Raw genomic sequence first — 26,248 nt, forward strand, 5'->3', positions numbered from 1 at the left:
GCACACGTGAATGCTGAGCGTTAACTTTGTATTAAATGACAGTTTATTATAAAGGTTACAGTCTGTTGCGTTGCAGAGCTCATCAGTTGTCCTCGTGTGCTCTTAATAGTTTTTTAGAAAAAGAGGAAGAAAAAAACCCACAACACACGCCACTCACTCCAAAAGAAACTACAAACATACTGTAGAAAGAGGAAGCCAGAAAGGAGGAGGGGACGGGGGCGGGGCCATACAACTTTTATACCCATGTGAAAATCAGGAGGAGGACGTTTCTAACAGGTCAGAGTCGGGATTCTCAGCCAATCAGCAGGGAGATGAGGCGTTAGTGCGTCGTCAGATGTCCTGGTTCCTCCTGTCGTCACCTTGGTCCACGATTCTCCATTTTGTCAAATTTGTCTTTTTATCACCAAGTGCGAGTGACCTTGAATCTCTCGTGTGGACGATGGTTCATTTAGGTTCAATTAAACGTAGACGTTCGGTCGACATTTAGGAAACTTGTTTGTTGTTCAGCAAAGTCTGAAGGACTGAAAGTCGTAAGAAGCAAGGAAGTAAAATGGTTCTCAATTTAGAAAACTGGATAAAAAATAGATATTCCAATTTTTATTTGCTTGATCTTTGCATCTGCGGCTGTAGTGGTGACCTGTCCTGATTGTTTCAGTCAGAACTCATCTATTTACACTTGGTAGAACTTAAATGTGTAGATGTGTTATTTCCTTGTAAATTGACCAGGTATAACAAGTGTAGAGCACCGAAGGCAAGAATCAAACAAATGATCCGCACATCGTTCCAAAGGCCTCCAGCAAGTTTTATTTTGCATCATGTTCGTTCTTGACAAACCATCGATTGTCGCGTTTTCGTAAGAGATTGTCGGGATTCGACAAACCTTGGTTGGGATTTGACGATGCCTCACAAAGATCTCAGGTAGATGAAAATGTTGCTCTTCAACGACACTAAATCGAACAGTTAATCTTCTGAGCGTGTTTTGTTTCGATTGGTGACAAACAGAAACTACTGAAGAAGCAACTGAGATTTCAGCGGCAGGTTTGCTGGTTGTTTTTCTGATTGGCTGAGAAAGAGGTGAATGACCTTGTGTCAGGTTTAGTTAGCGGGGACCTGAGGTCAGAGGTTAAGAGGTCACATGACCTCATCGTCGCTGATCTACATTACGTCCATCGTTGCGCTGCAGAGAAGGCGACGGCTCGTTCTGTGAATGACTCTGTACAGCAAACTGTTCTAGTCTATTATAATATATACTACAGATGTAAAGCGTATATCTGTTAAAAGGTGATATTCAGTCAGTGTCAACAGCTACACAACAGGCACTTTCGCGTCTCTGTGAAACCAGGATCGTCTCTTCTGTTTGTTAAGAAGATGTTTGTGGTTGATGTGGTGTCGTGTCCCAGAGTTCCCTCTGTTTTATCTCTGTGTTTGGTCTCCACCACCTCCAGAGGGAACCTTCTGGCTCTTTAGTTGCTGAATGCTGCACCGTGTTCACCTGCTGTCTGTAGTTTCTCAATGTCCGTCTGTAGTTTGAGCAGGAAGTGAAAAAAGTTTGTCCTCCTCCTGATTTCTTCTGCGTTTTTACTCGTCAACATCTCACACATAAAAATAGTTTTGTCTACGCTCTGGGAAAAGATTTACAAATATAAATCCTTCATAAATGATTTTAAAAAGTCGGCAAGCAAAAATTAGTGACTGACCTTGGTTGGAGTGTGGAGTTCGAGGCATTTTCAATAGCTTTACAGATTTTTAGCTTTTTTGGTGTAGTACCACAGTTGGCCAACAGGGGCAAACTAGCAGCAGGTTGATTGGCTGTGGTTTATGATGCTGTCTTAATTCATCCATGTTAAGAAATGTGGGAATCGTCTGTTAATTTTTAGTGTGAAGTTAGCATTAAGCTAACAGCTGGTATGTAGGCGTTTACAAAGTCTGAATATCACATACGGATCAGGACTTCATAGACTCCCAAAATATGACTGTATAAATGTTATTTTCTACTATACTTTATATATTACACTATAGCTACATTATTCTACCATAATATATATTATAGAGACTCTATAGTCGTCTGTAATGTGCTGTACATGGACTACACATCCCATAGCCTCTGTAGGTAACGATCAGGTCATATTACTTGTTCTACAAAAGGGCGTCGCGGTCGCGTCTCGGCACGAGTTCAGATACTCGAGTCGGTTAAAAACATCGCGGCCGATTGGTTCGTCGTGGAAACAGGCACTGTGATGTTGATTGTGCTTTAGAGGAGAATCACGAGGAGAAACTCTAACACGTCTTTATATACAGCAGTTGTGTCAAGATGGAGTCAAAGTTGAGGTTAGAGCGAGCGAAGCAAAAGCTTCTTTAGAATCTTTTAACAAGTCAGTTCAAAAGTGAAAGAAATCCACCGTCCAGCGATTTCAGAAAGGTCGTTTATCTTGTTTGTCTGGAAAACCGATTGAGCTATAGGCTATCAGTTTCCCCCTGCTTCCAGTCTTTGTGCTAAGCTAGGCTAAACACGCCCTGGACCTCCTCTACACTCTTCTGATCTTTGAGTAGGGTGATTTCTTTTTTAAAGCAAGGGTTTGATGGTAGGAATATTCCTGTATATATCAGCCAGAATATTGTATTGGAAAAGAATTTGCTCCCTAATATTGGTATCTGCATTGGCCCCCAAAAATATCGGTCGGTTTTGGGCTGTCTTCTTTCTTAGAACAAACTATTAATCGATAATGAAAATATTTATTATTCGCAGCCCTCATGCACATTTGTGAAATTCTGTGTTCTACAATCACATCGTTTGTCTCAAATATAAAATTAGCTGCTTTGTCTAGGTCTTATATGAGAGTAAAAGATTCATAGGAAGAAACGATTGATAAACTGATCTGCACATGAATCGGTAGTCGCAGCCATAAAGATGGCTCTGATTGGGCGACTCCACTTCAGGGAAACTCTATATATGGTCCGGAGGAAACTCCACATATGGCAGGGAAGAACTCCCCAATATGGCAGCGAGGAAACTCCATATATGGCCTGTTTCTGATGAGCAGCTGTCACTGCAGGTAGGTTGATTAGATTGATGAATGACTGTAGTTTTAAGGGGGTTAGTTGGTGTGAGGAACGTGTGTGTGTGGGGGGGGGGGGGGGGGGGGGAGTTCTGTACAGATGGCTTTAAACAGATAGCACCATGTACAGTAAGCCCTCGATAAGCAGGTTAGAACCCAGAGAGGTTTACAGTTGGAGCTCTGCTGCAGCTCTCCCTGAAACACACAGCACATCAGCACAAAGTCACACTCATTGACAAATCATCATGAATATTCCAAAAACATCAGCGAAAAAAAAAATCGGGAAATTCAACTCATTGTCAAATCATTCGGAACTCAAAAATCATTTTTTCCAAAACTGTTAAAACTCTGTAAGTCATCACCACCACATTATTATTACTTGTTATTCATAAGTTCTAAATGATCGTCATTAAGATACAAACTCAAAAGATAACACCAAGTCGTCGTGAGTGATACTTGGGAAAAAAGAAGAAATGCTAAGACACAAGACAAACGGAAGGGAGACGTATCCTCAGCTATAATCTCCTGTTGTCATGGTCCAGATTCCCTTTAGTTTGCTCATCGTCCAGCTCCGCTAACAAAAGTCCAGCTCGTCTCGTCTGGAGGAGCAAAGCGTCTCGAGGAATAAAGATCCTGTCTCGTCACATTTGTCCGATCAGCTGTTTGACCAACGGAGATCTTCACCCGTGGAGACGGTTCAGTGATGAATCGATCTGTTAACATCGCTAGGAAAAAGATGGTGTGGAAGGATTAGTAGATTAATAAATGAGTAGAGCTTCTCGTCGTAGTTTGATTCCCATAGTTTTACAGCAGGATTTCAAATAAAGTCAAAACTTTGCTTATGAATTATTTAATTCAGATCAGAAGACACGTCTCCGTCAAAGCTAACGACTTCTTTCTGCCCGTTTATCCAGATCAAAAATTTTATGGATTCTTCCGCAGGTCACGACGAACTCCACATCGACAGCCAAGAGGCTCTTTTCTTAGAAACCTCGACAACTATCAGGTCTGGATCAAATATCGGTCTCTCAATTGCAGCTTAAGAAGTTTTTACATATTCTTAGACCTCCGCTAGAAGTCGTAAGAAAACTGTATTGTTCCTTTGGGACAACGAACAGCACAAATTGGATTCATTAAATAACATTGAATCAGCGACCGCCTCATTCGCTTCTGACCTTTTAAATAGAGAAATAACAAATTTGGCTGAAGGGTTTCAACAGTACAAACAATGGACAGTAGTCGTTAGCAGACGTCAAAGTAAAGAATGGTGCTAGAACTAAAAACCGGACAAAGAGCTCTTCACAACACCGAGTTGATCAAACAGCTGATGAGAACAAAATGTCGGCGAGATCGTTCAGAGAGTTGGTCTCTGCGTTGGTAGAAAGGTTTAAAGATTCAGTCATTGCTAAGAGATCCTATAGTCAAAGAGATGGCCTAGAGTCTGACCAGAGGTCAGGGGTTATGAGGTCACAGTTCAGGATGTCTAGAGGTCAGAGGCGAGGGGTCAAGTGGATCCATCCAGCAGCTGTCTCAGTGCCCTCTCGATGTTGATGCGGTGTCCTAGTCTGGTGACACCCAGCTCCACGTAGTCCTCCTTGGTGAGGGCCGGGAGGTGGGAGCCTTCGATCTCATGCTCCTGGAAGCGCTGGCGGTGTTCGGCGAGGCCCACGCTCTCCAGCCAGTCGCCCACGTCGTATTTATTCCACAGGTTGAGTGGCCGCTGCCTCCAGGGTCGAAGGGCCAACAGGGGGCCACTGAGGACTGGGGAGGGGCAAGGTGAGGCGTGGGGTGACGGTGAAGGGGAACGTGACCTGGTTCGTGCGCTGGCACTTCGCATCACGAACCGAACCTCCTTTGGTTCCGAGGGGAGACTGAGACTGGACGACTTCAGGATGGTCAGACCGCGACCCGAGCTCAGGTCGGGCCTCTCAGAGCAGGGGGAGGTGGAGGAGGGGTGCCCTATCGACCTATCGGAGGGGGAAGGAGAGGGGGAGGGGCTACGGCGGGTGACAGGGTAGCGACTCCCCGGTCGGACTGTATAGCTAGCACCGTATCCTCGCTGGGAGATGGTGTGGAGTTCACCGAGACTGGAGAACAACCTGCAACACATTAAACACGATGACATCTGAGAATCACGCAGACCTCAGTTATCAATTGAGACATTTACTTGAAGTTACCAGTTGATCCTTCATTAGTGTCGCTGCGCCTGTCAAGCCTTGAGTTCTCTAAATTTCTGGACGCTTGGCTTTCATACTTGGCAAGCACCAAATATGTCAATGATAAGGCTAACTCTTGGCCTTAGAAGTAACGTTAAGGTACCACTGTTGTACAGCTTGCGAATGAGTTGGTCATGCTAACATTTGAGCTTACGATGGTAGCACCATGCTAACGTTTCAACATGTTGTGAAGCTTGCCAGGCGAGCCATGACTTGTTGCGGTTGTTAAGCAAGGATAGCAGGAAAGCTCTTCATGCAAGTGTTAACAGTCAATTCCAAAGATGGACAGGAAAGTGATTTGAGATTTTTAGTAGTTAGTCATCTGCGTAGAAGGTGCATGTTAGTTAGCTGTTAGCTAATGAAAAAAAATCATCTCTTGGCGATAACAAGAAATGTTTACCAGAGATAAAAACCTACGATTTACTCTCTTCACTGTCCACACATCTGGAACGACACAAACAACAAATTCTGTTACAACACACACACACACACACACACACACACACACACACACACACACACACTAGTACTATCAGGTCCGTAGTACTGCAGTATTTACAATGTAAGAGGAAGTTCAACTTACCTGGCACCTCCCACTGGTGACCTCCGGCCCGGGTCGAGGGGGCTCGGCTCCTCGCCCAGAGAGTGACTGTCTTTGTTGAGTAGCTGTAGCCGATTAGCCAGGTCCAGTCCAGAACCCCCCCTGCCACTCAGCTCCAGCACTGACGCCGACCGGCTGCTCAGATCCACGGCCGAAGCCGACCCCTGACCCCCCAGTGCGGCCGGACGGCCTCCTCCTTCCTCTGGACTGAGGCCCCGGCGCTCCTCGTCCCCTCCCCCCCACAGTTTAGACCTCCTCTGGAATAGGTAGCGTGGCTGTCGGCCACTGGTGGGGGAGGAACAGAGTGGTGAGGAAGGCGAGGAGGAGGATGCAGCGGAGGGGAGTAGCTCACTGTCCGATGATTGTTTCAGCAGTGGGTCCCGCAGTGAAGAGCGACCCCGGCCAATAGGCGAACGAAGGCGAGGCTTCAGGGCTGATGGGGAAGTGGAGACGGATGAGGAAGATGGGTGAGCAGCAGTTGGGGAGGACGGGGAAGATGGAGCCGGAGGGGAGGCCAAGGTTATGGAGGGAGGGAGTGAACTTGGGGAGGAAGAGCTGTCGTGGAGCCTTTCGTCACCTCCTTCCTCCTCGTCTCCTTGTCTACCCAGAGAGTCAGGACCACTCTCTCCCCCTCCCTCCCCAGCTCGCCGGGGCAATAGGGTGAGAGACGATGGGAGAGGAGGAGCAGCAGAACTGGCAAAGGCAGGGGGAGGAGCCACCAGACCAATTCTGCGAAGCTCCTCCCTAGTTTCTTCATCACTGGACGACAACAACGCCGGTGGGAGTGTCACTGTGTAAGCTCCACCCTCCTCCTCGGAGCTGCCCACTGTGAGGCTTCTGCGTCTGTCAATCAGAGCAGAGTGACTCTCATTGGCCAGTGGTGGCAAGGAGGGTCTCCAACGTTCAGGGGAGGGGGCAGCAGGTGACGTCACTCCTCCCTCTGTTTCTGGACGCTCTACCTGTCCATCGGGGAACAGAGGCGGGGTTATGCGTTTATGCCTCAGCTCAGGGCTGGTTTGGGGAGTAGTGCGCTTGGTTCTGGGCTCTGGGCTCATCTGTGGAGTGGTGCGCTTGGATCGGGGCTCGGGGCTGCTCTGAGGGGTGGGGAGCGGCGTGCGCTTGTGTCGCCCCTCTGGGCTCGCAGCTGGGGTGGGAATGGGTGTAGTGGAGGCAGACGCGTGTTTACTTCGAGGCTCAGGACTTGGCGTTCGGGCAGTGAGCGCTCGTTCTCGTGCAGCAAGAGCCAGGGCGAGTGGAGAGGACGGGTCTGAAGACAGAAAAGGAGAGAATAGGTGAACAAAAGTTTTCTGTGGATGGATCTTCATGTTTCACGTGGGTTTACTACGTCTCCGAAAGATAGTTTTCTGTTACTTGTGGTAATTACCTATCGTCTACTCTCCTTCTAAATTGTGGAGTACCGCAAGGATCTGTCCTTGGTCCTCTTCCATTTTGTGGAATGCCCCAAGTCCTGGGCCTTCTACTGGTATTTTGTGGGTCGCCTCGCAGTTCTGTAATAGGTCCTCCACTATTATTATGTAGAATACCTTAAGAATCTATCCTATAGGCTGGTGCAGCTCAAAGGCTCTGTGCTTGCTCCCCTTCAGTTCAGCACCTACATGCTTCTTACCAGCAATCTGATGTTCTTAAAGAACTGTCTAACTGTTGGATGCTTTCATCAAACATAATAAAGAAAAGACAGAAGTCTGGGTTATTCTCGGTATTGATCATTAAGTCTAGAGCCAATTCTTGATTCCAGCCCTACTAGTAGTAAAGTCCTATTATTATCAAATAAATATCCTTAATGACAAAAGAACAAGAGTGATTACGTCGTGATCATGATGTTGGTCTTACCCAACGGTTTCCCTGTCAGCGGGTGGAGGAAGGTGTGGGGTGTCGGTGAAGGCGATAGGACCGGGGCAGGAGGAGGAAGCTCGCCGAGGTCGTCCATCGAATGGCTCAGAGTAAGGAGGGGTGGCACCTGGTTTTCTGACCCCGCCCCCTCAACAGACAGGAAGAGAGATGACCGGCGGCCCTGTACCCGGGCGCGCTCTGAAAGAACCTGCTGCTGGTACATCTCCGCCCTGCTGGGGCTGCCCGGCCCGCCGCCGTCTGATTTGGATGGATCCAGAAGTCCTAGAAGAAAAACAACACAAGGAGTCAGAGTGATTGGAGTAGCGATCAGGAGGCTTTGGTTTTATATTTGTGTCTCGAGCCTGAGGACGTAATGGGAGGACCATGCTAACCCTGCTCCTCTACAGGAAGTTGTTTCAACAGAGGTGACTTCCTCCTCTGTGGTTTGGTGGGTGGAGCCTGCTGTCCCACATTGGCGTATGGGTTTTCTATTGGTCGACCCCGGCGGCGTGACAGCGGTGAGTGGCCGAGGGCGGGGCTGGTGCTGTGGAGAGACAGCGTGGAGGTGTGCGTAGCGGTGTGAAGCGTGTGTGTGGCGGTGTGTGTGGCGGTGTGCAGCGCGTGGGTGGTGGCGGCGGCGGCGTGAGTGTCAGGCTGCAGCGGCGGCGGCGGTGGCGTGTCCTGCAGGATGATCATCGACCTCGCTTTCCTCTGACGCTCGGCGTGGGCGTGGCTCCTCGCCGGCGAGTCGGAGAGCTCCTGCAGCCTCGGCTCCGCCCCCGGCTTGAAGCTGGAGCGGGTCAGCCCCTCCCCTCTAGCCGGGGGAGGAGGCGGGAGGAAAGAGGGAGGGGGTCCAGAGTCTAGGAGGAAGAGCGAGGAGGCGGAGGAGGAGCCGGAGGGAGGAGGAGGTGGAGCCGTCTGAGGAGGGGGAGGGATGAAGCTGTCCGTCAGCGAGGAGCTCCGTGGAAACCGACTCTCGTGGATCAGAGCGGAGATCCTGTCGTCCTCGGGTGTGCCTGTCGTGGTTTACCATGGAGACGTCAAATCAAAGGTACCCAACAAATAAACTTTATACACAAACAAACTTCATACGCTCACCGAAGCTCTTGGTTCTGGACATTCCTCTGGGTAAAGCCATGGTGCTCTTCTCTGGGGCCGAGGGGGGAACCAGACCCTGACGCTCAAACAGGGACTGCACGCACACACACACACACACACACACACACACACACACACACACACACATTGACATCACGACTTGAGGAGTTACTTGAGGACACAAACGCAGCACAAGAACATTGTTGGTCATGTCTCACGTTGATCTCGGCCTGTGTGATTCGCCGGCTGGTCGGTCGCTGTTTGACCGTCGCCGCTCTGAAGTCGTCGGACGGACGAGCCCTCAGGACGACTTCCTGCGGACCGCCGGCCAACATCTCGTCCAGTTTCTCTGGAGGGAAGAGACGCAGAGATTGTGAATACACAAAAATACTCAAACAGCCTGATGACATCACAACAACAACAACAACATCAACGGAAAAACTCCCAGGAACACCGTCACGTCAGAACAACGTCATGCAAGACACCACGATGACGTCACCACAGTTTGACAACACAACACCAGGGTCATGTGACTCACCGTAGCGTCTCCTCCGGGCTGCAGACAGAGCAAAGGTCAACAACACACACTCCTACAGTTTGACTCAACAGTGTGTGTGTGTGTGTGTGTGTGTGCGTGTGTTTGTTTTACCTATGTCCTCCAGGTCAGCGGTCATGGACTTGGATCGGAGCGTCAGTGAGGTGCTCGGGGCTCGTTTTGGAGGGGGTGGAGCTAAAAGGCAAGTGACCAATCAGACCACAGTTAAAGCACAGAGAGAGAAACAGAGAAAATTTTATTTCGGTGCACAATTTTTCATGAAATACTAGTTTAGTAAATTGAAATGCACAAACAAATTGAACCAGATAAAAGAAAAGAAACTAGAATTGTTCCTTTAACAAAAAACAGTTTGAACAAACTAAAGACAGAAAATTCAAGAAGGCCGACAGAACCTTTCTTCCTGATCAGGTTGGATTCTGACTTCCTGGAGACAGACACGACTTTCATCAGCAGGCGACTTCCTCCCTGTCGGATCAGAGAGACGACCTGCCGGTGACCCACCTTCACCACGTCTGACCCGTTCACCTGGACACACACACACACACACACACACACACACACACACACGAACATTTACATTAAAGCTATTTTCAACGAGCAGGAATCTGACGGCGCCTCAGGTGAGATGTCAGGTGTAGTTACCTCTATGAGGAAGTCTCCAGTCCGTAGCCCCGCCCTCCAGGCCACGCCCCCTTGATCGACCGACTCCAGGTACTGGAGAGCGGGAAACGCCGGCGTCGGGGCGAACTCCTCGATTGGCGTCTCAGCTGGAAACAGACGGAGAAAGAAGGTGATTTATTTAACTGTGATTTTGACATTTCGATTCATAATTAACACGGCCAATCAGAATAATATGTTTTAATAACAACAGTGTTTTAAACTTGAGCTGCTGATGTTGTTTTGCTGGAGGTCTCGTCCTGAATGAAACCACATGAGGGGTTAAAGGTCACGTCTGCACCGTCGGGGTCAGAGGAACACATGTTCCACACTGTTCTTCACATGTATGTCAGAAAACACGTGTGGATACTTTCTCACACAATCAGTAATAACTTTAAAAATTAATGTTAATAACTTGGGATAATGTAACAGTTTAAATATTTCAAACATTAACTCCAAACGATTCCCATGAGCTTCGGCTGTTATTGCTGCAAAAATGTAACTTGGTAATTTCATATCTTCTCATCACAGATGATGAGAAACACTCGTTATGAAACAACAGCGAAGAGTTTTCCTGCTTGTCCTCTGGCGATCCTCTCTTTTTAAATATCTCTCTTTTTATTTTTCCTCTCCCAACACCTCTGAACACCCACAACTCTCACCGCCTCCTCCCTCCCTCCATCTCTCTCTTCCTCCCTCTGTTTCTACCTTTCGCTCCTCTGAGGACGAAGCCGAATCCCTCGCTCTCTCTCTTCTGCAGCACGGCCGTCTTCTCCTCGATCACGTAGTCGCTGACGCACAGAAACAAACAAACTGTAAACGCATCGTGTGGAGGACTTACATTACAGTACAGTACAGTATTTATGATATTTCTTCATTTGTACAGATGTTTGAAGCATTTTGTAAATTATTGTTATTATTTTATTTTTTTCTCAATTTTATTGTAGTTAATTGTAAAATAGTGGTTAATAACTGAACATAATTAAAACCTGTGAATCTGTATGTGGTGCAATGGCGGTGTCTCACCTGTAGGAGGTGTAGTTGTCGTAGGATCCCACAGTGTAATGTCTGAACAGTCTCTTGGTGCGATCCTCCCTCGTCTCTGAAACACATTTCAAATCAAACACATTTCAAATTGAATTCATAGTTAATAGTATAGAAATATATAATAATAATAATAATAATAGTTAATATTTGTCATATTCACCCAGCCTCGGGTCGTATTGTCTCATCTGAACTTCTTCAACACAGTCGGCAGGAAACCAACCGGTTCTTCCCTTAACGCTACCTTCCCAGAATCCCCCCTCACCGATGGACAGCACTGTAGGTCCACAACACACACACACACACACACACACACACTATTACCACTGTAAATACACAAAACGTCACGTGCACACAGAACAACAGAACACAAGCGGCGGACCTTTGACTCTCTCTCCGCGGTGTAGCTGGATCTCGCCCGGCCCCCCGGGGACGTGGGACCGGGTGGCGATGAAGGTTCGTCCCGGCACGGCGCTGTACAGCCTCCTCTTCCTCAGCTGGGGGGTCAGCGGAGGGGAGGGGGGGGGGCTGGTCTCCACGTGGCCTGCGCCGCCGCTCGGGCTGCAGACGGACAAACTGTGAGCCAGATGTACAGAGGCTCAACAACGTCTGGAGGTACAGTCGTCATGGCAACACAGTGATGCAGTTTAATGTACTACTGAACTACTGAACTACCAGATACAGTAAATCTGATGTCAACACTGCTGCTGAACCAACTACGTGTCAGGTGAAGGAAAAACTACAACACCAATAAAAAAAACTACAAACAAAACTACACAAACAAAAAACTACACAAACAAATTGTACGAAACATAAAGACTGCACTAATAACATAACTTCTCTAATCAAAAAAACACAATGACGCTACAGAAAACAACAGCAGTACTAAAGCAGACGACTGTACTGGTACAGTTACTGTTGTCGGTGAATGTCACTGTGAACGTTTACCTGAGTCGGCGTGTGTGTCGTCGTAGCGAGTGTGTGTGCGTGTCGTGGTGTGTCTCCAGGCTTTGGAGGGAGGGGCCAGGAGAGGAGGCGGGGCTTTCCAGAGCATTGTCACTGGCTGAGCGAATAAGAGAGCGCGGGGACGAGAGGCCGTTTCCAGCCGTTGCCCTGGTAACGACGCCTCGCCGGCGTTTGGTGTAGGAGGGAGTTTCTCTGAAGGGAACTACTTATTCACATACACACACACACACACACACGAACACACACACACACACACACACACAGTTAACATCTGCTGCTTCCTCTGCTCATAGAAACATGAACGAGATCTAAATAAGTAAAAACTTTCGGCAAACTCACCGACATCAGAGCTTTTGTGGATTTTTATGATTTCTGCCAGCTCGAAGTTCCCAGCAATGATCGCCACCTTCTCTCACACACACACACACACACACACACACACACACACACACACACACACACACACACACAGTTCAGTTCAGGGACTACCTCCAGCAGGGCAGTCAGGTTGTAGTTTCTGTACCTGAAAGGCCGTCTGGTTGTTGTAGTTCTTGATGTCCTTGTTGGCTCCTCTGAACAGAAGCACTCTGGCACAACTGTCCTGCAAAACCATCAAAGATTATTTTAATAATTACAAAATAAAATAAACATAAGAACAAGACACAGAGAACATTAATATTGTGTGTGTGTGTGTGTGTGTACAGTACTTAATGTGTGTTACCTGGTTGTAGAGAGCACAGAGGTGCAGTGCGGTGTTTCCTGATGCATTCTGAGAACTCATGTCAGCGCCATAGAAAAGCAGGTGCTCCAAGTGCTGCACGTTACCATAGCGACATGCCTGAACTCACACGCACGCACGCCCACACACACACACACATGCACACACACGTACACACACACACACATCAAAATTGTACAGGATGGAACTTATCATCAGTGCAGCGACATTCAAATGATTGTCTGTTTTTGTGTGTGTGTGTGTGTGTGTGTGAGTGTCTGTCACCTGGTGGATTTCCTGCCACCCGTTCTCATCAGTCATCCCTGTAACCATGACAACAGGAAATCTTTCAGCGTTGAAGTGTTTTTGTTTCACAAACGACACAGTCAACACACGCACACACACACACACACACACACAAACACAGAGCTGGGTTGACCCCCGCGAGCCTCCGTACCGATGGTGGCGTGGTCCTGCAGCAGCAGCTCGCAGCAGTAGGGGGCGCCGCCCACCATGGCCGAGTGGTAGAGCGGAGTGAGGCCTCTGCTGTCCTTGTAGTCCGGGGACGCCCCGAGGTCCAGCAGCGTCTGGGGACCGGGACAGAAACGTATTAATTATAACTTACAGAACTTCAAAACAGTAAAATCTTGTCAAGACGCCTTCAGGCCCAGTCGGTAAAAACACGTTTCCTCACGGTGAGAGCGGCGCTGTTCCTGCAGAGGACGGCCCGGTGCAGCGCCGTGATGCCGTCTCTGGTCCTGAAGTCCAGGTGAGCTCCACCGCAGCGCAGGACTTTAATGAGCTCGCAGCTTTCCTCCAGCTGCACGGCCAGCGTCAGAGGACACTCTGCACACACACACACACACACACAACATGAGACAGTTTCATAAAGTTTAGTTCAAAAGTCTGAAATCTGAAAGTTTCTGAAAAGTCAGAAAAATGTCTTGTGAGATATTTGAACTTTGAACTGGAGGATTTTAATCCAGGAAACAGTTTCTACTCTAATGTGTGTGTGTGTGTGTGTGTGCGCGTGTGTGTGCGTGTGTGTGCGTACCCCCGCTGTCTGAGTCGTGGAAGTTGGGGTCCAGGCCTTTTTCCAGCCATTTGGAAATTTTCTCTGCGTTCTTCTGATGCACATGTTCCATGAAACGCTTCAGATTGGCCTGAAAGAAAAAACACGTTATTAAAACTTTGTGTCCGTATTCAGAAAATTAGATTAGATAGATGTGTGTTTTCAGTGTGTGTACCTTGGTGTGTAACTTGGCCAGCTGTTTATCGTCCACGTAGGTCTGCGTGTAAACTCTCCTCTTATAACGAAACTGTCAAAATAAGAAACATGTTAAATGTTAGCGTTGGTTCGTACAGAGACGCTGGTCATCAGACGTCAAACACGAAAACACACTGAACAGATTTACAGTTAACTTGGTGGAACAAAGTTTCCATTGAATTTTGGTATTTGGTTTTAGTTTCCCTCGATTCTCTCGACCCTGCGTCATTTGTCCCTCGACCTTCCATCCCCCCTCCCCCCTCCTTCTTCTCTTTTACATCGTCTCGATATCCGTGCACCTAAATAAACATGTTGTTCATAACTCACCTCCAGGTAGGGGATGGGCGTGATGGGGGGCAGGGGATAGTCCTTCAGCAGCCGCTCCTCGTCCAGAAACTTTCCGGCTCGGCCGTTGAACGCCGGCTGGAAGAGACCATAGTTCAGAACATCCGACAGAGACTGAGTCAACGTGACCAGAACCCTCTGCTTACTGGTCCACACTGGTAACTCTGGGTCCAACCGCAAACACTTCTGAGGGAGCGGGAGACAGACAGACAGACAGACAGACAGACAGACAGACAGAGAAAGAGACAGACAGACAGACAGACGGGTTTGTCCTGCGGCTTCATTCATTCACAGATTATATATAAATATAAATATACGTGTGTGTGTGTGTGTGTTACCGTCTGCTGCAGGTCCGGGATGCCGATGCGGACGACAGTGCTGTTTCCAGGGGGCGTGTCATCCGCTTCGTCGTCCCTGGCAACAGCAGAGCCTGTCGGGTTGCCGTTAGAAACCGCCTGTTGCCGCGGGCGATCATGTTTGGTGTCAGCAGCCGGACTCAGAGGCATGTGGCTGAAACACACACACACACACACGCACGTCAAACTACAGTCGTCATGACAATGGGCTCTGGATTATTGATCATTCAATTAGTCGATCAATGAACAGAAAAAACAACTTAATTAAGCGACACTCCTCATATTCCACTAATCGTAATTATGATTTTCGTAAACTGCGTCAAACTGCAAAGTTGCAATCACAACTTCAAAAGTTATTATTTAAATCCCAGATTATGACCAGATTTGTTTTATTGTCAACGACACTGGGAGAAAAAAATGTCTCCATGATTAATGTCGTGAAACTAAATACTGCGATAATTTCTTTCAGGATCAAGGATGATTTCTGAGGGAAAGTTGTAGAATCCAAACTCTTAATATTTATATACAAACCATATACATGTTGAACTTTTGTTACATTGATTTATTGTCCGATTTATTTGAACTAAAACTTTTGATCCGTCCCTGGTTTTCTGTTTTTCTTTCTTCTCTCTGGGCTCAAATTAAAAACGTGTCAGTTACATGATAACAACAACATTTAACAGCTGGATGTGTCATATTCAGATATTAATGTCTCCGCCTCCCACAGACGTTTCTCACAGCAGGTCTGAGTGATGATGACAGTGACAATGGTCGCATTCCATTTCCGCCGCAGAACAAAACCAGAACACAGTCGTGTATTAATGTGATTAGTCCGAATCACTTCCCCGTCGTAGTGCTCAGATCGTCTGACTCTGATCCGACCTCGGGACATGACATCACATCCTGTTTTTCACTCGAGCTGGACGTCGTCCACACACACACACACACACACACACACACACACACACACACACAGACACACACACACACACACACAGACACACACACACACACACACACACACACTCACTCACTGTGAGACATCACACCCTTTCATAAACAGTTGAATCACCAGTTCCACTGTAAGTTTATATATATATATATATATATATATATATACACATACCGGCTGATATAGGTATCAGAAATAATTTATTTTCTCCTTCTCCACGTCGTCTTCTGATACGTGATAAATTAAAACATTACTAAGTGTTAATGAATTTTACACTTAAGTCATTTCCAGACGGTCCCTCAGCACCAACACTGGATCTGCTGCGGATGTTTTCATTATTCTCTGATCAACTAACACAACCTCGTTATTATGACTTTTAAATCATCGTCGTCCTGGTCGGAGCCCATCGGCACCCGATCTCCGCTCGGGCCCGCGGAGCCGAGCCGGAGTCAGAACTCAGACGAGGAGGAGAGAGAGAGAGAGTCAGACGACGAGAGGAGGACGAGTCGTGAGTTGTCATAGAAACTGGAATAGCAGGGAATCCTGTGCTAACCTCACTGTGTCACTATGTGTGTGTGTGTGTGTGTGAGTGTGTGTGAGTGTGTGTGAGTGTGTGTTAAAAAAAGCCCCCCTGATCTACATCCTCGCTGTTTCTATGGCAACGCAGTCGAACAATTTTCGCAGCTCCAGTTTTAAAAGTACCGACCTACCTGATGACTCTCTCTCTCTCACCGCCTCGCTTGCCCTCACTTTTATGATGAGCTGGATTATTGTGGCTCCGGCAAAATGAATCCAACAGTGAAGTGTGTGAAGCCTGTGTTCTGTGTCCTGACCAGCAGGGGGCGACTCTGTGAGAACGTGACTCGACTTCTCTCTTGATTCATAACGTCAGTAAAACATTTTCCTGAGGAGTTTATGGTTCAATCTCTAGTTTCAAGTCTTCTTCAACACATGATGTTCATTTTGTACATTATGGTTCATCTACAGTTGCATGGACCATATAGCACCGGATGTTTTGGAGGCGTGGCTACAGAGTGATTGACAGCAGGTACCATCCAATTGCTGCAGGTGTAGGTGGACGAGCTTGTTAGTCAGGCCACACCCACAATTATATGTCCAGTTTTCAAAAAAGCCGACAAGTCCCTGGACGACGTGCGAAACTCGAGGCTTCAAAACCGCAGCTGACAAATCGACGGGCAACAGTTTCTGATAAACACTAAACAAGACATTAAAAACTACAGCCTCACATTAGTTGTTTTAAACGTCTGAAATATGTTCATGATACAGTGTTTCTACCGGTGACCTGTCGTCGCTCTGCGGGGGGGAAACGCTGTCGTTAAGAACGACCTCGTTCACCAGACTTTTATTCTGGTGAACGAGAGGAAGTGATTCATCTCGCGTTCACGTCCTGCTGTGAGAATCAACGTGAAGCATGAACTTCAAACGCGTTCGGGACTTTGACTCGTACAGAGAAAATTTAATTATCAACGCAGATGAGACTCGTTTGAACATTCTCCCTCGTCGCTGCCTTCGAGGACACTGGGACATCAGAGAGATGTGGGCGTCGACCGCTTGAAGAGAAACACAATCCAGATCTGGTCTTTGTGTTCGACTCTTCGAGACTCCGTCACAGTTTCTTTTATCAGCTGTTAGTTCTGGAACAGAAACGGAGCAGAGGAGTTCGTCGTTTGTCAGAATCGAACGGTGAACACGACCCAACGAACAGAGACGCAGGTCGCATCACACGACTGTTCACTTCCTGCCTCCAGACGTTGGGTTCCGTCTCCAACCTTCTCCGCTTCAGATCGAACCAATCAGAGGCTCTGAACCACCTTCCTGCCATTTCACCAGCTCGGACACAAAGTGTTTCTCTCTGGCTGCGACGAACCATCTCCCTGAACAACTCCTTCTCCGTTTGAATCTTCACACTTGTCCTCTGGAACCACGGAGACGCGGAAGGGTTTTTCTCGTGCTCGCTGAAATCGGAGCTTTTCATGCGTCGTTTTGATGGATTAACCTTCAAAATGGCGGCAAAGACGAGAGGCGAGCCAACAACTGTCTGACAGCTGTTCAAACACACACGGCTGGATCACACAGGAGCGTCTCTACCCGGCGACGCGTCGCTCTGTCCTGCAGCTTCTCACCGCGGCTGAAACACAATCAAACCTTCAGCGCCGAGTGAGAACGTGAAAATCTCCTCAAGGTCAAACGAGAGTCTTCCACCTTCATCTCTGTTGGTGTGTTGTGAACACAGATCAGAGGAGACCACGACGTGGCCACTGAAAGCCTCCGACAGATGTTCCTCAGTGAACCTCCAGCTCTGATTCTTAGTTTTCATTTTTCCTCCACAGACTTCTTGCATAACTCAGACAGACTGGATGCTGCTTTGTGCCGAGGAGGCGTCTGTGTCGCCAGCTGATCACAGTCGGAACGTGGAGCTCGAGAGATGAGACAAGAAAAACAACAACTGTGTTTTGTTCAACAGAAAGTGAGAGAAACCTTCTCACAGAGCAGGAAGACGAAGAGGCTGAATATGAAGACGACGACGACGACGTTGAATTCAAATGAAGTTAATAATAATAATAGTATCTCAGGTTCAGACAGTGTCAGCTGTCAATCATCACGTCTCAGACAATCAGAAACATGAACACGTGAACAAACATCAGTGATAAGAACGACCTCCCGTGACATGAGGGGGCGGGGCTTAGGACCTGTACTGCAGCCAGACACCAGGGGGCGATCAGGAGGATCCGGCTTCACGCTCATGTTCATGTCACGTCAACTCTCACGGGACGTTTCTGATTCTCCTTTTGGCGATAACGTGAAACTCCAGCAGATCAAGGACGTCGGATGAATGATTAACGGAGGCAGACGATTTAATTCACTTCCCTTCTTCTTCTTCTTCTTCAAATCGGCTGAAAAGATTCAAGGTGTGTGAAGTTGAGACGAGTCGAGATAAGAGGTGAAGACGTGGAGGAAGTGATGGACGACCTCGAGCTCAAAGGACAATGCAACCATTTTAGATTTTCCCTCTGTTCCTTTTTGTTTTTGATTGTTTGTTTCTTTGTCTGCAGGATTTCACACCCCAAAAACTCTCCCCAGCAGATTCTCAGTCAAACTTGGTGGAACAATGAAACATGGACCCAGAAAGAATCCAGTAAAGTTTGAGGCTGATCCGGGAAATGAAGAGACAAATTCTTTAACATTGCAAGAAAGGAGATTTCCCAGGGAATCATTCATGGATCTTAATGAGAAGAATCCTGCGTATTAATAAAGTACTCAGTCAGTCCAGAGTTCCCTCAGGTTCTGCGTCTAAATAAACTGATTTAATATCATTTAACTGTCGTCTGAATGAAACACGACTGAACCCGGTCTGTTTCCTCCACAACACAAACTTAACATTTGTACTTGAACCGCTTGTTTTTTAGAAGTTGAATCTCAAGCATCAGTTTTAGGCTCCGACATCGTCTCATTCATCTTGTTTTCATGATCATAACTGGAGAATTAATGAAGCTGAGATGTTTGTGGAGTCGTTGGTCTTTTTCATTCCTCAGCAAATGAATCAAAGTCCAGAGACGAACAAACTCCGACTGAACTTCAGTTTCATATAAAATATTTCTACTTATCTTCAAATATAAAAAATATACATTTCTGCGTTGAGATGTTTCATATCTGAGCCTCCGGAGTCGTTTCAAAGTGCCGGTGCATCGACGAGAACTATTAATATCTACGACCGTCATCGCTGCCGACAAACATTCCTGTGGGAAACTCGTCTCTCGTCCTGTTGCGTCCGGATTAATCTTTAACTGGTTGTCAATCATTAGCTCGTGAACCGGTTTGGTCCAGTTCCACTCACCTATCGTCCGCAGGCCCATCAAACTGTTCCGACGGCCTCGACTGGTTTCTGCTGGTCTCTTCTGGGCCTGGTCTGGGTCACGTGTCCCGACTCTCACTGGGGGCTGCTGGTCCGAGGTTCTGGCTTCGGACTCTGGTGTCCAGGTTCTGGTGCAGCTTCTTGAGTCGCTGGCGGGCGGTTGTAAATCCCCTGGTTGACGCAGAAGGAGCAGATGAAGCAGCTTCAGTGGACGTTGTAGTTCCTCCTCACTGGTGGTTTGTGTGGAGTTCCTGTGAGTTCTTCCTGCAGCAGAGTGAGAGGTCTCAGAGGTTCAGACTGTGTTCTGGGAGCTGCCCTGCCCATCCTGTAGAGAGGGAGGAAGAGAGGGGGGAGGAAGAGGAAGATGGGGAGGAGGCGGTGGGAGGTAAGAGGAGAGGGAGGGAGGCCAGGATGTGAAGGAGGGGGAGAAGAAGAAAAGCAACATGTCAGAAGAGGAGAAGCGTCAAAGTGGGTCAGACTCCAGCTTCACGTCTCTCATGCAACGCGAAGCCGTCGTATCGGTTCACATGGCAACTGAACTGAACCGAGCGGCAAACTTCCGTTTTCCATCCGCCGCCACACGCTGCTGCTGAGATTATGTAAAAGTTTTGAAATATTGATCGTCAGCCGTTGAACTGACGGTGGGAGTCGCTCGTCCTCGTTTCCACTCACAGAAAATCGGATCTGACGATTGTGTTTCTCGTCAAAACTACAGACACAGAAACCAGCTCGGCTGTCGGCCATGTTGGATCTATTCTGACCTGTCAGAGGAAACAAACAGACCTGCTGGATCTTTTTGATATAAAAGATCCAGCAGCTCTGATGAAAATACTACAACGGACTGTTAGAGACACTAAAAGGAAGAAAAATCTGAGATTTCAAAACGTTGTAATATTATGAGAAAAAAAGTTGTATGTTTCCATGGCAACACAGACAGCGGGGAGGACAATTCAAAAAAAGACTTGACAAAGATTTGAGGCACTTCCCGTCACTCACACTTCCTGTTTCCAGTCTGGGTTGCCAAGGAAATGGATGTTTGGCAGGAAAAAGCTGGGAAGCACTGATAGCACTGATAAGACAGACACACACACACACACACACACACACACACACACACACACACACACACACACACACACGGGTCCTGTTGGGTCCCTGTGTCTCGTGTTCTGATCCAGTTCACACCTCAGTGGGCAGAGCAGCAGAACCCACTGATCATTCTGCTTTTAGTTGGTCGTGGGCGGCGCTGACACATCGAGTGTTTTCTCTTTCACTTCACTTCACCGTTTCACGGCTGAAAGAATTTAATCGATTCGATCGAATTAAAACCAAGTTCTGGTATTTTAGTCGTTCAGGATCTTTTGGATGTTCCTCTGCTCAACTTCCCTCTCGTTCACATTCAAACTGCTCGTGAAGTTTCTCTCATCGGGGAAGTTGAAGAAGCTTCATGTGTCGTCCTGATTCTGCAGATCCCGACTCGACCCTCGGCTCATTTCAGCCGTGGTCACATCTCACAGAGGAAGCGTTTCATTGTAAGGTGTGAACGTGGTGTGTGTGTGTGTGTGTCAGACAGAGAGAAAACACAATGTGCATTATCAGATCCTGCCACTGGTTGCCATGGTGATGGCCGAGGGAGCTACATTTCCAGGACACACACACACACACACACACACACACACACACACTTTGTCACATCACTGGGAACCAAAAAGCTGACACCGAAAAAAAAAATGAGGATGAAATCTGTTCAGTTATTTTCTTCTCTTAGAATTTGGACAAGAATAAAAATATAAAGTCCTGTAAACGCCGCCTAGACGTTTAAAGGTTCAGTGTAAGATTTAGTGACACCTGCTGGTGAGGGAGCAGATTGCAACCTACTGAATAACCCCTCACTTTCAATGTGCGTGGAAGAACCTACGGTTGATGGAACGTAACGATGGCCGACGTTATTTAAACAATCTTTCTTTCCAGCTAGAAACATTTTTGCAGTTTAAAACGCAAAATATGGCAGATTTTGATTTTATAGATATTTTCTCTTAACTGATCTGTGTCTGAGGTGATTTTTATAAATAAATATTAATATTCATTTCGTCCTGAGCTTTTCTGAGCACGACTCATCCGTCAGGTGATCGGGCGTCCGACGAGGCCACGCCCACAGCTGAGAACCATCCGATCAGGACGTGAAGAGAAAATGGTCGTCGAGCTGGAATGATTCTGTTGGAACGTGAACGCAGCATCAATCAGGCCGACTGCGTTTAACCCTCAGATCCTCGACTCTTAAGAAAATTGGGAATAAATTTGCTGCTGATTGAGTCACACTTTTCATTCAAACTGTTTGTCTTTAACATTCTGGTGTAAAAATGTCAAAAATAGTTTCTTTTTGTATGAATGTTCCTCTCCTTGTTTCCGTCCTTCAGACACATTGAAGCAGCAGAGAGAATTCTACACTTGAATCAGAGACACAAGGACGAGTGACGCTTCAGATCAACCTGTTAAATCATTTTTGCACGAAAATATCTTAAATGGAAACATCAGATTGTCGACGATGGTTTTAGATTCCAGTAAAAGAAAAAGTGAACTGATCGACATTTTAAAAAAATAGTCCTGACTGTTGCTAACGCAGCAGCTTCACCTCTGACCGTCGAGGCAACGCAGCTTCACATGTTGCCATGACGACCACGTGATGTTTGTAGGGTTCGATTTTCTTTTTTTATTGCAGTGGGGGGGGGGGGGGATCATCTCTGTAGATAGACGGTCTGAGATTACAGCCTACACACACTCTGCTGCTCTTACATAACACACACACACACACACACACACACACACACACACACAGAGGACGGTAAAGTGATGATGGGGAAACAGAAACAGGAAATAGGAAGACGAAAATAGGACAGAGGGGAGGGAGGAAGGAAGGAAGGAAGGAAGGAAGGAAGGAAGAAAAGGAGGTTAGGAAAAGAGAAAGAAATGAGAAAAGGAGAAGAAGAAAAAGGGGAAAGGAAAGGACATGAAGAGAAGAAAGAGAAGGGAAGGAAGTGAGGAGACTTGGACAGACAAGAAAGTGAAGACAGGAGGAAAGTAGGTAAGGAAGCAAATGATTGTTTAAGGAAGGAAATGATGGGAAGAAAAAAGGAAGAGAGGAAGGAAAGTAAAAATGAGAAGAGAGGAAGAGAGCGAAATTAGGAAATAAAAAAAGGAGAGGAAAATGAAATTTATTGAAGGAGAGGAGGCAAATGAAGAGGAGGCAAGGAAAGGAAGCAAGGAGAGACATGAAAAGACAAGAAGAGGACGAAAAAAGGTGAAGTATGAAAGAAGATTAAATCACGACGACTTTTAAAGTTACAGACGAGCAGCAAGTGACACACACACACACACACACACACACACACACACACACACACACACACACACACACACACACACACACACACACACACACACACACACACACAGAGAGCTGCAGTGAGACTCACCCAGAGAGATCTGCAGCGACTCGTTCTCCATGATGATAAATTGAAAAGAAAAGGGACTGATGCTGATGGAGAGAGAGAGAGAAAGAGACGGGGAGGTTGGAAGATGGACAGAAAAAAAGGAAGAGGAAGAAAGAGAAGAGGAGGAAGAGGAGGACGAGGAAGAGGAGTATCGGAGACGAGGAGAGAGAGGGAAGAAGAGGGAGAGAGAGAGAGAGGGAGGGAGGGAGAGGTAGGATGAGTGGAAGGCTGGTCGGTTCAGCCCACACACTGCTCGCATGACACACACTGTGTGTGTGTGTGTGTGTGTGTGTGTGTGTGTGTGTGTGTGCACGTTGTCTCCCACTCCAATGCGTGGGTAAAAAAACACACCTCTCTCTCTCTCTCTCATCGATGAGCGAGAGAGCGAGAGAGAGAGAGAGAGAGGGGGGGGGCAGCGTGGGTGTGGAGGAGCGGCCCCGTCCCCATGGCAACGATGCAATGGGGGAAAAAAGGGGGGATTCAGCATTAGCATCATCATCATCATCATCAACATCTTTATCACTGGCCAATGATGAGCGCTGGAATTTTTTTAATATATTTCCCTTAAAACTAAATTAAAATGTTTGATTTAATGACTCGACCAATAAGAGCTCACGTGGCAGAGCGGGGGGGGGGGGGGGTCATGTGACCTGGTTCTGTGTCGAACACATCACATGACTCCACACGCGTGTTCAACGATCCTCGATCAGACGGGAAATTGACATTAGGAGCAGGTGATCAACTGGATTATTATTATTCAACCAAATCCATTTACAAACAATATGGCTAAAAATCTTGACAGTATTATAATATATTCTAAAAGATCAGGTGCAAAAATATAATAAAAAATATGAATAAGGAAGAAGAGAAAAACGAAAACTAAAAATATTATTGTTTTTACTGAATTTTTTAGATTTTGTTTATCATATATATGATCCATCTAGTCTGATGGTCTGTTCTACTATGTTCAAATTTAAATGTTTTCAACACGTGGACATTTTTAATGCAGTGAAACTCTCGATCCTCATTTGACTACGTCTTATTAAAATAAAACCAAAAATAAAACCGAATCTTTGTTTGAACTCGTTTATTTCTTAAAAAACTAAAAACACGTCACAGAACTTTGTCTCAAACTAACACACCGTTAATGTCACCGAAGTATTTTACAAAAAGCTAACGAGGCTAACGCCGCTACACAGTGTGATCACCGTCTGTATTGATTATTGTTTTCCGATCGCTCTGCTCGACAGGTGTGCGTTTGTTTTACGTCTCCTCGTGTCCGTCCAGGATCAGATCCACGTACGCTCCGGTCACCAGACTCTCCGGGGACACGCCCAGTTTCTCCATCAGCTCCTCGGCCACTCGCTGACCTTCTTCCACCGTCTGCTCGGGTCGCATCACCACCTGGACACACGCACACACATCGTCCTCTGAGTTTCACAACGCCTCCCCGGTTGGAGTTCATAAATTTTTGAAAGTGTCATGATAAACACTGAATTTTGATTTGATTTGATTTGATTTGATGTGTGTGTGTGTTTGTGTGTGTGTACCTCCAGCTCCATGTAGTGTCCCAGTCCCCGCACTGTGTCCAGGTGAACTCTGGTCTGACCGATCATAAAGAGCCGCCGCTCCTTCCACACCTCACCTTTGACCCCAAGCGCGTCCGACAGCACAGTCTATATAGACACACACACACACACACACACACACACACACACACACACACACACACACACACACATACACACACAGTTAGTGACCTGGGTTTGACGACCTCGTGTTGCGACACAACCACACGTCGGCGGCGGTTCACCTGCAGACTCTGCGGGTCGCTGGTCGGACTGATGGAGTAACGAGACAGTTTGGGTCCGTCGGTGTCGGGACGCTCGTAGAAGATCAGCTGACCGGAGCCGTCCTGACGACACACACACAAACACACACACAAACACACAGACAAACATGTTAATCAGTTTTATACCTGAATTAATTTGGCAACATTCCTTTGTGTTTTAAGTCTATTATAATCATAATTCCTTGTGTTATTTAATATATTTTTTGTGCATGCACAGACACACGCACTCACTCACTCACACACACACGGACGGACAAACCATGAAGTCTCGCAGCTTCAGTCGTCCGTTGCTGCAGTTGAAGAAGGTGTCGTGCTGAAGGATGATCGTGCCCTCCGATTGGCTGAGCGTCGCCGCCTTCTCGCCGATGTGCGTCAGGTCGCTCACCTTCGCTTTGATCTCCACGTTGGACGGCATGACACTACTGAGCACGAGCAGAAAACAACCAGGAAGTCAGACTGAAAACACAAAGAGTCGGTTCCACTGGTTTATGTTTGTAAAATAACTTTTTTTATAACCGAAACAAATATATTAAGTCATATGTCACATTTAACTAATCATTTCTTTTATAAAATAATTTCTAATAAAGTTATAAGTTACTGTAATGATAAAAATAAATAAATGTGAAAAAGTTTAATGAAAACAAAGTTTCTTCTTCTTACCAACTGGAAAATAAATTCCACCACTTGATGAACCACTAACTAATAACTTATAATTTCCCCTTGGGATCAATAAAATAATAATAGCAGTGGAAGGAAACATTTGTATTTTTATAATTCGTGCTAAATGTTAATGTCAATCTGTTTATTATGTCAAAGCATATTATGATTTATTTTAAATATCAACATCCTGTTGTCAGTGTCATCAGAGCTGCAGTTATGTGTGGTTAAAAAATAATACACTATGTTGTGTGCAGGTGTCCAGCAGCTGCTTGACATGTAAAAAATAAATAATATCTATATTTTTTATTTTAACTCTGATTAAAAATAAATAACTGACGTCAAGACAAAATACAGTTTAACCTTTCTTGTAAACATTTTTGTTTATGTTAATTTAGTTAACACATTAATTAACACGTGTAAGTTGAGTCCGACATGTGAATAATAAGCAGGTTCGTTTTTATCTGAGAGGTTGATGGGACAACAACAACAACAACAACAACAGCGACGTCATCAATGACGTAACAAAATGATTAGTAAACATCATAATAGTGGGATTCTGCATGTGTGTATGAAAATGATTGACAGCTCATCGACTGGATGAGTGAACAACCACCCGCAGTGACGTCACGTTCACCTGCGCGTTTAAAGCGCACGAGACGTCAATATTTTCTCACCTGTGTTCGCGGGT

General features: G+C 46.6%; 1 protein-coding gene across 11 annotated transcripts; it reads right to left on the reverse strand.

The window, feature by feature from the left end:
* Positions 1 to 20: 20 nt before the first annotated feature.
* shank3b (SH3 and multiple ankyrin repeat domains 3b) lies at positions 21 to 23,176 on the reverse strand. Of its 11 annotated transcripts, XM_047336389.1 has the most exons (29): positions 23,031 to 23,176; positions 19,540 to 19,882; positions 14,714 to 14,885; positions 14,522 to 14,561; positions 14,358 to 14,453; positions 14,011 to 14,082; positions 13,818 to 13,926; positions 13,458 to 13,609; positions 13,221 to 13,350; positions 13,049 to 13,086; positions 12,767 to 12,883; positions 12,569 to 12,646; positions 12,385 to 12,451; positions 12,028 to 12,250; positions 11,462 to 11,655; positions 11,243 to 11,356; positions 11,062 to 11,137; positions 10,744 to 10,826; positions 10,021 to 10,145; positions 9,771 to 9,903; positions 9,472 to 9,552; positions 9,361 to 9,378; positions 9,041 to 9,171; positions 8,823 to 8,916; positions 8,117 to 8,740; positions 7,725 to 8,006; positions 5,856 to 7,140; positions 5,690 to 5,716; positions 21 to 5,155 (listed from the first exon to the last, which is right to left on the reverse strand). In XM_047336389.1, the coding sequence occupies exons 3-29, from the start codon at positions 14,848 to 14,850 to the stop codon at positions 4,561 to 4,563; spliced, it is 5,121 nt and encodes a 1,706-aa protein (XP_047192345.1). In that variant the 5' UTR covers positions 14,851 to 14,885; positions 19,540 to 19,882; positions 23,031 to 23,176; the 3' UTR covers positions 21 to 4,560. The 11 variants fall into 11 exon arrangements, with proteins under 11 accessions (XP_047192345.1, XP_047192346.1, XP_047192341.1 ...); XM_047336390.1 differs by lacking the exon at positions 14,522 to 14,561; XM_047336385.1 differs by having other exon boundaries at positions 12,028 to 12,247; positions 14,358 to 14,561; positions 23,031 to 23,175.
* Between the last annotated feature and the right edge of the window lie 3,072 nt (positions 23,177 to 26,248).

This window comes from Scophthalmus maximus, chromosome 12, assembly GCF_022379125.1.
Source record: "Scophthalmus maximus strain ysfricsl-2021 chromosome 12, ASM2237912v1, whole genome shotgun sequence".
NCBI lineage: Eukaryota > Metazoa > Chordata > Actinopteri > Pleuronectiformes > Scophthalmidae > Scophthalmus > Scophthalmus maximus.